General features: G+C 35.2%; 1 protein-coding gene across 1 annotated transcript; it reads right to left on the bottom strand.

Annotated features, from left to right (window-relative positions):
- Positions 1–343: 343 nt before the first annotated feature.
- LOC134671474 (xanthine dehydrogenase/oxidase-like) lies at positions 344–13,547 on the bottom strand. Its single transcript, XM_063529340.1, has 17 exons — positions 13,403–13,547; positions 12,644–12,724; positions 10,279–10,448; positions 8,145–8,305; positions 7,323–7,738; positions 6,759–6,982; positions 6,286–6,388; positions 5,906–6,033; positions 5,534–5,824; positions 5,132–5,419; positions 4,439–4,938; positions 4,024–4,207; positions 3,399–3,594; positions 2,500–3,263; positions 2,065–2,257; positions 1,732–1,842; positions 344–564 (listed from the first exon to the last, which is right to left on the bottom strand). The coding sequence occupies exons 2-17, from the start codon at positions 12,684–12,686 to the stop codon at positions 494–496; spliced, it is 3,843 nt and encodes a 1,280-aa protein (XP_063385410.1). The 5' UTR covers positions 12,687–12,724; positions 13,403–13,547; the 3' UTR covers positions 344–493.

The following is a 13,547-nucleotide window of genomic DNA, read 5'->3' on the forward strand; positions in this document are numbered from 1 at the left end:
AATGATAATGGCGTGGCGATGGCGTCCATTGAAGATAATATTTATTTTGTATGAAAAATAGGGAGTCTAAATACTTCATATTTTTTTAAAGTTGTTGAACAAAAGTTTCACCGTTTGAGGAGTACAATCTATGTTTTAATTATTTGCTCATGTTACAGGCCACACCCGGTATAAGCATCCGAATCGGAAGCGAAAGAGATACTTATGTCAGGATTTTTTCAGGAAATTCGTGGTCTCTGCCTATACCCCTCCGGGAAATAGGCGTGATTATATGCATGTATGTATACAATATATGTATGTATGTATTCACTAAAATTAACAGGCTTTCAAATAAATACCATAATTTTATTAAACAACATCTTTATTACTAACCATAATTCAATATAAGTTTTCGTCAATAGTCTACACAAAATAAATAATAAGGACCCCCATTAAATATTCATTCAGAAACTAAACTTCAACCAACTAATTTTAGTTTATAAATAGGTTTTGTTTATTTTAATTTGAAATGTTCCAGTTTGTGTCCCGCTGCCATGAATATATTTTCGACTGTACACGGGTTACCTGAAAAAGAAAACAATTTGTTTAAAGTTTAAAAATAGTTATTTGTACAACAAGAGATCAAAGTTTGATATTTCTTCGAGTGCTTATTTTGAGTCCCGTGCAAGCGAAAGATTCTATAATAGATTCACGAGCGTAGCGAGTGAATCTAATTTAGAATCTTGAGCGTAGTAAGGGATTCAAAAGCGCACGAGATGTAAATAACTTTGATCTCGTGTAGTACACAAAATTTTTCACCCTAAGCAGTGAGAACATACCTAGAGGGACAGAGATAATAGAACCCAAGTATATCGAACTTGTATTAGACCCCGCATGTTGAAATGACATTTGACTATAAAATTCACTTGAATGACATTTTGTCTCACTCAGTGAGCAAAATGCGATTTTGCTCACTCACACTGTCTCACTAAGTGAGCAAAATGCAATTTTGCTCACTGAGTGAGACAAAATGACTCAGTGAGCAAAATCGCATTTTGCTCACTGTTTTTAAGAAGCAAAGTGCCCTTGTTCGAGCTGCTGAGGTGAAAAAGTATTTAAAGTTTCGTAAATCGTCGTAAACTAGTAAATTGTTAGACAAATTTTCGCAAAGTACAGTCAGCATCAACAGCGGATAAAATTACGCGTCATAAAAATTAACCATTCTAGTCTTTGTTAAACACCTAACGTGAATCACGTTCGACGCGTTGCCTCTCTCTCGCACTTGTAAATTCGTACGTAAGCGTGACAGAGAGGCAACACGTCAAACGTGGATCGCGTTAGGTGTTTAACAAAGACTAGAAAATGGTTAATTTTTATGTGTGTGTTGGCAAAATTTACACCAAAGAGGTACCTACTTAGATACACATAATTGACCATTTCGTAAATATACATACCTATGTTATTACCTATGGCCATATTTTAAGGCTATTAAAAAAGGTTTACTTGACTCACATTCTTGCATACCAATGAAATTGTTCTTATGAATCTCTTTTGTACCATACCTAAATACATCCTTTATTGGTAGAATTTCCCCAAAAAAGGATACCATACCATAAAATACAAGTGACATAAGCAAGATAAACCGTAAAAAGTGACGATTTGTTCGTTATTTTTTTCAAATTGTACTGGAGGAGTACGTGCTCCTTATTTTTTAGATATATTGTCTACTATTAAAACGTATTTTAAACATACCTATGTCCACCCATTGGTCCTGATAGCCTGCTTCCAGCCGAGCAGCGCGTACGCAGTCCCGTAGAGCGTGCGTCACAACCACCGCCAGGCATAACGCTGGCTCGCCCGTCGCTAAAATACCACAAAGGTGCCTTGTGATTGACTAATACGGGTTAGCTATATGTAGACTTGACCACTATAAGTTTGCAACGACTGGATATAGCATTTGGAATAAAAACTTGAAAATCAAATTATCTATTGGACGATTACCCTTCGCGCCTAGATTATTTTAATTTGCCGCTTTTTCTTATGAAGGAAATGGCTTGATAGACGTATATGAACCATAAAAAATACCTTTAGACTGCAACACGCCAAACTCGTTTCTAGAGTCCCTCTTAAAGTATATTCTCATGTCAGCGGGAATGTCCTTGATGCCCGGTGGCTTGTATGTCCACGTGCGATCCGTCAGGATCTCCCCCTTGTCCTTATCGTAAACTAGCTTCTCTGATGTCCAGTAACCCAGGCCCATCACGAAGGCTCCTTCAATCTGACAAAATGTTATTTTATTAAATATTGAAAGTACTGACGAATAATGGATTTCGTTTTAGCTGTCAGAGTTGACGGATGTTAAAATTCCCTACAGAGCCTACAAGATTTAAAGAGACTATGTTGCTTTTTTGTGAGAATTACTAATTTCTTAGCACCTGTTTATGCGTCAATTTAAATTTCAAGTTTGATCGTAACTCTTTTTAATGTTGTTTTAAGATTGTGTATGTAAGTATGTATTACCTGTGCCACATCGATTTCTGGGCTTAAACTTCTCCCCGTATCTTCCAGAATATCTACTCTCCTCACATCATGATTTCCCGTCAGTAAATCAACTTCTACTTCTAAGGCACAGGTCGCATAAACATTATAAGGTTTTACACCATCGTTCAAAGAAAACATGTAAGATGCTTGCAAATCAAGACCAGCTCCATATGCTTGTTTTATCAGATCCTCCCAAGAATATTTCTCCATTTTATCCTTGATCGGTTTAAGTCTTTCCATTAAAATATCACAAGCTTTTTTCGTGGCAAAGGCAACGCATTCACTGCCAATGCTACCACCTGTAACAACGCTATTTGGCGATGTAAAACTAGTGCTAGGTTTTACACTGATTTTTTCAAGGGGAACGCCAAGCGCATACGCACAAACTTGGGCTGCTTTTGTATTCAGTCCTTGTCCCATTTCTATACCTCCGTGTATTATAACTACTGATCCATCTCCATGATAAATAGAAACAATTGAATTGTAATTTCCAAGGTAAAATATCCCAACAGACAACGGCAGCATGTTCAACGCCCGTTTCCTCCATCTGTTTTCTTTATTAAACTTCTTGATATCTTCTTGTCGTTGCTTGTAATTTGAGTCTTTCTCTAATTGATCTATCATTTCAGGGATTGGATTTTCTTTTGCCATATTTAGTAATCTCACTTGAAGAGGATCTTTGTTCAAATTGTAAGCTATTCTTTCCATTACATGTTCTATTATCGCCACACCTTCGGTTGTACCTGAAAATTCATCAACTTAATTATCTTGGACGCAAGCCTTTTTCATTTACTTACTATCGTTACTCATTTGCTTGTCGATAATTGTCTCTAGAAGAATAGAAAAATATTTTTTAAATATCTATAATGTTAAATTACCAGGGGCTCTGCACCATGTATTAGATGGGGTGTCTGTTGCAACACTGTTTGCTTCAATCCACCAACGTTTAATATCATAGCAATTCCGCATATGCTCGGCTGTTATCGGTGCGATGACTTCGTTGAAAACGTGTCCGCAGTCTTGGTAGAAAGTTAGTTTAAGATACTGTATAGTGCCTTCTTTGTCGACACCTGCCTGAAAAGAAAATATTACTGACTTTTTAGTCATATAATAGTAAATTGTAAAAGAACACGTGGGAAGACTTATTGTTTTTTAATTGTTTTACTTTTCGTTACATCTTTACTGTGTATTTCTTTTTGTAATTTTTTAAATGTCATTTTGATATGTGTGTGTAACTAATACCTACCTAAAAAAATCGTTTTAACATACGAATACAGTAATGTACTATATTTAAAAAGTCCACGGGAAAAAGATGACAGTACATTATGAGTTTAATTAAATAAAATGAGACGAGGTAAAATTTTCCCTGTTAGTACAATTATGCTGCCTGAATAGAAACGAAATGAGATGGCACTAGTATTTTTTATAACAATCATATTAGCAGTAGCTACTTTTTTAAAACAATTACGAATAGTATTCCTAAAAACTTGAACTAACACTTACCTCAAAGTTACACGTCGTAGGTAAGCGTTTGCCTATCGATTTCATATTGGTCTGAAGTGGCAAGATGAACCGGCATGTTGTGCCTTGAAGGTGAGTTACCAAGGCAGCCGCACACGCGATTTGAGACGCACGGGTTATCTTCGCACCGTACGCACCGCCTAGGCGTCGAACGATTACGTTAATACTGAAAAAATAAGTGCTGATGATGAAAAATGATGATAATAACTGAGACAGAGAAGATAAACATAATGAAGCGACGTAGAAATCTATTTCAAATTTTTTTGGAGTAAAAATTATGTATAACGAAAATTACAATCCTAAATTCTCCCTTCTACCATGAAATAAGCACACGGCTTTTTTAATAAACAACCTTAGTAAAATAAATCATTCATGCAAAAAATATTGAAAAATTTACCTATTCACAGGTACCTTCAAACATTGCGCTATAGCTATATTTGTTAGGTCAAGCCATTGAGTCGCCGCGTAAACCTCCATACCATCTTCCGTTGGTTTGGCGACCGTAGTATGTGTTTCCATATGGTAGTGGTACTGGCTATCCATTCTATATTCTCCTTGAATTATGCTTCTTACATTCTTACCAGTTTCTGAAGGTTCTATAGTCCTATTAACAACAACTCTTGTACTTTTTTCTGGTGACTTTAAAACATCGTCTATTGTTAACAAAGGTTTTCCATTATTAACAAAAGAATAGTTTATTTTTACTGCTTTCGCTGCTTTCTGGGCAGTTTTTTCTCTGTCAGCTACAATTATACCTGCTGGCTGCCCATAAAATTGAACTTTACTAGAGCAAAGGATTTCTTCTGCTGCTGTTATAAATGGGATGTTAGATGGAGTGAAAGTGTTATCTCCTGGTATATCCTTTGCTGAGTAAAATGCCACGACACCAGGGATTTTCTGAAAATTGAAAAGATTAATATAAGTATAAATAAACGTTAAAATAATTCAAGAATAAAAATCCAGTGACTTTCTTGACGGAGTTGTGAGTATACAAAAACAATGGCACAGCTCTGGATGACAAGATTGCTGGCAAAAAATGTTATAGCTGTAAAAAGATTTTACTATTACATAAATAATTAAAATAACTTACAAGTGCCTCAGTAGCATCAAAGCTTTCAATAACGCTTCCCGCTACAACATCTGCTGTAACAAAAGCTGCAAAAACCTCATTCTGCTGCCTCGGTAGATCGTTAGCAAAGACCGCCTCCCCGCTACATTGAACTAGTGCTTCTAACTTCGGCACTGGTTGGTTCAGTGGCCAAACGGTCTTGTCCGTGTCAAATATTTGGTTTCCTTCGGATATCATTCTCTTCATGGCTTCTCCTCCTGATAGATATCTTGGATCAACTTTGCCTTCCGGACACATACTTAAAATGGCCTGGAAGTTATTTGATATTAAGATTAATTGAAGTCATCTTACTATTATAAACGCGTTTTTATTGGGTATTCCATTATTTATTAATAATAATTGACAGTAGAGGCTCAATATTACCTTGTAGTATAATGTAACAGCCAGCATTCTTCTAAAATCAGAAGATGGTTCTGGCAGCGCTTCCTCAGGTATGATCTCATCGAATAAAGTTTTGACCGCTAACTGTAGTGTATCATTATTATAAGGGTCTTTACCAACCAATGCGGTTTCAGTTTTGGTGGCATGTATAAATGTCGGTGAAATACTACCGTATACTATTGTGACCTTTTCCAACAGTTGGGAATTTTGACGAAATCTAAATAAAAACCCGGCGTTGACAATTGCGTGAGCGTTTTGTGAACGGGGCATGATCTGAGGAAGAAAATACATTTTACTATATTAACGACCTAACCTACTGGATAAATTTATTCTTTAAATTATTGAAGAATATACCTTGTAGGTTTTCACATTGCAGCAGTGCGATAATGGAGGTAAAATAACGTTCAATAAAATTTTGCCTTTCATGTCAATATTCAGAAAATCTGGCAGACTCAATATTGTTTTTTTGTTCGTAGATTCAGCTGGAAATAAAACAATAAGCCTATAATATATAATAACTAACTTTTTTTTATAATGCGGATGAAATTGAAAGCATATGCAAATAAATAAGACCTTACTAACAAGGGGATTTTGGCGATATTCCCCAAGCGTTTTGTTGGTCTCAAGAAAAAATGAGACAATATTTTGCTCATTGCAGAAGCCACAGTTAGAATACATTCTTAAAAACATGTAACAACAGATCATGTTTCTAATAAAAATAAATAAACACTTACCGACAGTAACCATGCCGCCAACCGTTTCGAACAGCAAAAACAAGTCTGATTGGAATTGGTTATTTGCATGTTTCAGGCATAAATTTCCACCAATAGTTCCAATCTAGAAAGTAACTTGAAATTTAACATCATTAATCATGCTTGATATTGGTGAACATAATTAATCATTAACGTGTTAATCGTTAATCGAAAACTGATTTTAGGTATATTTAGGTATTTATAAAAAGGAAAAATCACAAGTCTTAATGGTTCGTCCGAACTGTACACTCTTCTAATATTTAGTTAGCAGCGTGTGGGCAGGAAGATAATTATTTTATCATACTTATCCAAATTAAAGGAGTACCTTTTTCATGTGGATAAGGGTTAAATAAGAAAATTAACCTTTATAGGACTATAAAGGTTAATTTTTGGATACTGGCTACAGGAAAGACGCTAACATAGTTATGTGTTTGACCCATTTAAAAAATACTTACGTTTCGTACTGGAATATGTGCCACAAGATCCATATGCTCATATAGCTGCTTCAGATATGAAAAGTCTTCATTTTCGCCACTCATTGTTACAAATAAGTCCATCATCTCTGCCAACGGCATCCCAGCACCAATAATTAGATTCACATCTACCATGTGCCCCTTTAGTTCAACCACGTTAAAAATGTCTATTATGTTTTTTGGGTAATCGGTTACGTGGTAAACTCCTGAAAATATTACACGATAAAGATAAAAATTGGGGTCAGTAGGTATGATTATTGCATTAAACTCTGTTTTTTTTTGTTAAATAATTGAACAAGTGTTTTAAGACCCACACGACGAAAAATTCTTACCATAGTAATTGTTTTTGTAAATGCATTGGATTGAAGTGAGAGATTATGAGCATATTTGGGATCAGTCATTGTAACTATTAGTCGTTTGTGTAGTACGTAAGACTTGCTATTTAATCTAGAGTTCTCCAATTACAATTAATCAAATATCAAAATATCAAATATCAAATATCATTTATTTATTTATTTATTAAATATCATTTAATATCAAGCTTACCTTGGCCAGTATTACCAGCTATCAGTTTATAATCCCCACTCTCGTTCATGCTTTTAAAAACATCATCCAATTTATATACCTTTGACCACTTGTGATTTGTCGAATCTATTGTTAGCATCTTATTATCAATTTTACCCACTTCGCACCAGTCTTCTTTCTTTTCTACCTTCTTGTTAATTTCACTAATATGTTTCTTCTTATGTGGACATTGTTTAGTACATGAGACCCCACACGATTTTAGTATAGCCAGGTCTTCCAAATCGCAAACTTTGTTGAGTAAGCATTCGTCGGCGTCTTTAGCAAATGATTTGAAAGCGTCTGCAATAGGTCTGTAGCCTGTACATCTACAGATATTGGCAGCAAATGAGTTTTCTATGTCCTTCATAGTTAGTTCGTTATTTTTTGATTCTACTAAGCTGAAAATAAATTAGGTACTTAGAAGAAGATATTTAGTCCGTTGAGTACTAAGTACTGAAGTGTTGTAGTTGAGTAGGTATAATAAAAAAAACGATTTCTGTACGTCATCGTTACCATCATCGTTGTCCTCTTTTGGTTGTACGAAATGTACGAGTAGAGATATGTAATATAATTCTAAGAAATCTAAAAGAACTTAATTGTCATCTATTTACACATTTCTGGTGCCGGTCTAATTATTTCGAGTTACAGTTTTTATAATACCAAGGAATATGAAGATTTATCTTCTGTAAGAGGCAAAAAAACGTATTTCTGTCGGTTTTCTGAAGAAAACACATTCTTCAGAAGTTATGGCCGTAGAAAAAAAATGTATTTGGTATGTTTTACATTTATTTTGAAAAAGTTTACCTGTACATACTCATGACCCAACCAGGAGAGCAGTAGCCGCACTGAGTGCCATTAAACTTGGCCAGCCTGCTCTGAATGTCGTGGTAACCCACGGTCCTGTTACCAATGCCCTCCACGGTGGTTACTTCCCAGCCGTGACATGATAAGACCGACACGAGACACTGGAAGAGGCATCGAGACAAAATGTAGTACCTAGAGTTAGACCAAGATACAGAAGAAATAATAGTACTACCGTACAGAAAGGACACTTCCTACAAACCCGAAGTTTGACAGCGAGTCAGGGTCGAATCATGCTATCCCTTTCTAATATAACACTACCCCTTTCGGCTAGTTAGGGTTGTCAAAATTCAAGTGATTATCTTATCTGTGGTCGTGCACGCACAAGGAAGTCAATTGGTCCCAACCCTAATAATTGCTCGGAGCAATGCTGAAGCCGAAAGGAGCCGAGTTCGACTGAAGTTAGGAGTGTCTCCCCACTGACCAAGACAAGTCTGCAACGGTTTTGATAGCATGTTACGCAGTGCAAGTGTTATTTATACGTCATAAGAAGAAGTTTGTCTCTATCTACATGATTTATTTCACATAAAGGTATTGTAAAAAATGGCAAAGTAAGTTGATGTAAGTTTTAAGTTGTTGCCTCATGTTAGTTGGTGGAATTGACTTTAAAAATGATGATTTAGAATGATAAGTATTTAATAACATTCTTTTGGATGTAAATTCTAATGTTTTGCAGTTAATATTTTCCTCGTGTTGGTGCCGGTAAAAAATATCTGCTTTACTCAGCAGCAAACTAAAGTTGTTTTAACCATTGTACCGCTCGTGGTTCAATTTTGGACTCTTTCGCTTGCTTTGATATCAATATTAGTTCGACCTCCAGGCCGGAACTTCCGGCATATCGCTTTCTATGGAAAGCATAACGTGATCACCTGTCATGTCATAGAAAAGTACAGACACGGCCCGGTCTAACGTGCGTCATCCTTAACGCTCTTATAACAAGCCAAGTAATGACTTTAGAAATAGAAACTTCTTCAAATAAAATGTTAAATGGACTACGATACGCAAATATGTTGACCTCTTGTGTAAATTAAATAGATTTAAAAATAGATTAATATCAAAACAAAATTATCATATCATATGCATGCCGTATGCATGCTAAACATATGACCGTTTGAAAACGCCATTAATTAACTTATATGTAAATGAAATAGTCCTAGAAAAAAATATTTAAATCGTCCAATGGAATTTTATTCGTTGAGCTTTTTTTAGCTCTAAACTGGCTTTTAATCCGGCTCGAACTGATATGTGTACAAATGATTTAAAAGTTTATAGTAAATTTATAGCAATTATTTAAAAGTTAATCTATAAAATAGGGATGTTTCCTCTACTTAACATAAATGATTTCACACCGTGCACGAAATAAAGCACCAGATAATTATTAGAAAAACATTGTCATTACTTATTTTAAGCATAATTTCTATTTAATAACTTGGAGTGAAACATAAAAAGTACGTGAGTTGACCGTGACGTCACTATATTCGTTTTCATACAAATTCCATATTAGCAAAGTTCTAAAAAAGAAGCTGATTTGACTGGTATGAATGTAGCCTATACTCCAATGCAATGGCTGTTGGAATCGCATTACCCTTTTCAATACGTCACGTCATAGATCGTACAGATAAAACCATAGCACCTACAGTTAGTTCATCATTATTACTTTAAACCTATTAGTAACTTTGTAACGATCCTGCGCAATTTCCTGCCAATTACTGACGCGAAGCTGAAGCAGATCCGCCGTCACACTGTCTTCCCAGCGACACCTGCCGGCCTAGCCAAGGTTACAATCGCTATCGCTTCAACAACGAAAAGCATTATGTCTTCTATCACTCTTCCATATTAGCGCGACAGTGACAGTTGCGTTTCGATCGCTACGGAGCGTAAGCGATTGGCATCTTGGCTACGCGGCCTGGGCCGTCCCATGTTCCCACCAGACGGCTACCGGTCGGTCGTCCCAAGAACGCCCTCTTGACAGCCCGATCCTCTCCCATTCTGAGTAGGTGTTAGGATATCAGCCACAGCATTCTAAGAAACGATTTGGATGTATAAAGCGCGTCTTCCCAAGTAGAGGTAATCTTACCGAGTTGACAGCAAACGTCTTCATCTCTTGCGTAGGCGGTGCGGCGGCGCGTACAGCGACCACACAGGCGCCGCAACCGCCTTCTTGACACATAGCCTTCGTGCCGCGAAGATCCGCCACATTTCGGATGTACTCGTTCAGCGACACGTCTGGACCAAACTTGCCGTCCACTGGAAATAAAAAAAAGGAAATTCGTGAGTTGCGAAGTAAGCAAGCAATATAATTTTAAATAATTACTTTAAAATTACGTACTTTAAAAATAATTACTTTAAAAATGACTTTAAAATCTAAAAACTATAAACACGCTATTGTTCGCTGGAAATAATCCTCCTATTAACTATTTAAAGTGCCTAAACATATGTAATGTGAAGTGGTTTACAACAGTGCATTACGATACAAGCGTGAAAAGTAGGAAATGCGCAATGAGTGGCGATAAATCGAAACACGACCGAAAGGAGTGTTTTAAATCGACACGAGTTGCGAATTATCTTTTTGCACGTGTACTGTTTTACATGAAGTACATATGGCCCTTTAAATTTTTGACATACGTATTTTCCTTAATCCCATCCTAGGGCGATAAAGTAAGTATACGTAGTTGCGCGCCAGTGTTGGGCAAAAAGTAATTGAATTACTAATTAACAATTGCAATTACAAAATGTAATTCCAACAAATAATTTCCATTACATGTGGAAAGTAGGTAATTAAAATTTTAATTACAATTGCAAAATGTAATTATTAATTAAATTATTAGTTACATTTTGTAATTAAAATTCTTAATTTTATTACTTTTTTGAATTACAATTACTTTTATAGAATGCAAGTTTTTGATCATCTTTATTTCCAAAATCAGATGAACATTTTGAATGGTTTTAAATTTGACTAAGCAACATTGTCAATGTTAACTTTGGTTGATTTGGTTGGACTGTAGCAAAGGGAGGGCTGGGACTTAGAATTTTTTTCTGATAAAGTGGTGGTTTGAAGATCACGTCAAAATAAGCATCTTTTACTGAAAAAACTTTACTCTTAACTAAAAAATGGCTGAGTTAGACGCCTCCAAAGATTGATGTTTTTAAAGGGAGCTGGGACTTACTTGAAAAACTTTTTTCGAAAAATGTTTGTCAAGTAAAAGTAGCTTATTTTGACGTGTTCTATACGTTACAACCATTTAAAATATATGTCATAATGACACCACTCGCGATGAAAATGTTCGAAGTCCCAGCTCCCTTTAAAAACATCAATCTTTGGAGGCGTCTAACTCAGCCATTTTTTATTTGAGAGAAAAGTTTTTTTTTTCAGTAAAAGATGCTTATTTTGACGTGATCTACACATTACAATCATTTAAAAATAGTGTCATAATGTCACCACTTTGTCAAAAAAAATTCTAAATCCCAGGCCCCCCTTTGCTACAGTCCAACCCGAAAGGCACCTTAGGTCGGCGCTTACGTCATTATTAGCGGCGCCCCAGTACTAATGCGGTGCTACGCGACGTAAGCGTCGACCGCCATATTCAACGTGGTTTGTCACATAGTACCCTGTAAAGGTATGATTCCAGGGATAAAAAATATGTTATAACGTTATCCAGCGTATAATGGAATTCATAAAAGTTTTTCTTTATAATTACTCCAAGTAAATTTGTTCATATTTGCATATTATTAAAACGGTAAATGAAAAGTAATTGAGTAATTTAATTAGTAATTAATTTAATTACAATTGCAAATTACACAGGAAATTTAATTACATGCATTAAATTTTATGTAATTAAATTACATTGTAATTGAATTACATGTAATTAAATTAGTAATTAATTTACACGAGTAATTAATTACGCCCAACACTGAATGCGCGCTTAGGGCGAGATCGTTACACGGCTACACGCTCGCTGCGAAATCTTTGCGCTTTCAACTGGCAAATCGCTAGTGTGATAAGGCGCTTAAGGGTCAAACAGATCACTGTGTTCCGTTCTTTCCTGTAGACATACACAAGAGTTAAGGGCTATAAAGGTTAATTTACAGAACTATGATGAAATCATTACTTACATGCCCACAAGCTGTTAACTATTGCCCACAGGAGAGAAATGTACAGTTCGCGCGAACACACTAGTTTTCTCTCCTGTGGGCAATAGTTAACAGCTTGTGGGCATGTAAGTAATGATTTTATCATAGTTCTGTAAATAAAAGGAGGGCCTTTTTACATGGATAAGGGTTAAATAAGAAAATTAATCTTTTTAGCCCTTAACTCTTGTGTATGTCTACAGGAAAGAAGGTAACACAGTGATCTGTTTGACCCTTAATGTCGTCAGAAAGACTATCCTGAGACAAATAATAAGCACTTATTCATCAAATGGCACATTAATCGGGGTACTGACCTTGATGTTGTTTCCCATTAATCTTGAACACGATTTGTGACATTTTCTTCAGTCACTTGACGCTGAAGACCAAAGACACTTCTGTAAATCAAAATACTCAATATAAAATATTATTTTCTAGGTACCTACTTTTATTTATTGTAATCTGCATTATTACCTAGCCACGAAGACATATAAATTTAAGTACCTAAGATAATATATTACTTACACTCGCAGATTAAAAGAAGTTTGCAAAACTATGGTCATCCACAGTATTGCAAACTTAGTGTTAATAAAAAATTATAATCAATTTAAAATTGGGAGATTTACCGAGGTATACAAGAAAAAATTAAAAGTTTACCGACGAAGTAAGCTGGACTTGACATGCACAATTTAAACATAAAAATTATAATGTTAAAGTTACTTATTCACAATAAAAACTTTAACAAAACCACATAATCATTAATTATGTAAGTAAGTTATTAGTTTGTTGTAAAATTTTACCAAAACTATCGTGTGTAAACAAATTGTGTAAATAAATAGCAATTTATTTTATAAGTGGGCAAAATTGGAATATGTAATATTCAAAGTCATCATCTTATAAAAGTCAATTCTACCAGCCAACATAAGGAACCAACTCAAAATTTGTATAAAATTATTTACCACTCTTGTGTATAAAATGCAAATATCTCCGTTTTTTGAAGTATTTTGAACAACCAAGAGAGCCTCAACAAGCTGGTGCGGTGACAATAATTTTAAATGAACTAAAAGGCAACATACCTGTATCTGTATAGCTGTTTTAAAGTAAAACGCCCAGCCTAACGTAAATCACTTTCTAATATCTGCATGTTATTTTCTTTAAAAATATTTCGCAGTCTATAAAAATTTCAACAAGTCCATATAAGAAGACAGACCGCAAGCTAGT

The sequence above is a fragment of the Cydia fagiglandana genome, chromosome 15 (genome assembly GCF_963556715.1).
Source record: "Cydia fagiglandana chromosome 15, ilCydFagi1.1, whole genome shotgun sequence".
Taxonomy (NCBI): Eukaryota; Metazoa; Arthropoda; class Insecta; order Lepidoptera; family Tortricidae; genus Cydia; species Cydia fagiglandana.

Coding starts and splice junctions, on each gene's coding strand:
- LOC134671474 (XM_063529340.1), bottom strand. CDS start 12,686: ATGTCACAAATCGTGTTCAAGATTAATGGGAAACAACATCAAG. Junction 7,739..8,144: donor TGGGTCATGAGTATGTACAG/GTAAACTTTTTC, acceptor ATTTATTTTCAG/CTTAGTAGAATCAAAAAATA. Junction 5,825..5,905: donor GCAATGTGAAAACCTACAAG/GTATATTCTTCA, acceptor TTTCTTCCTCAG/ATCATGCCCCGTTCACAAAA.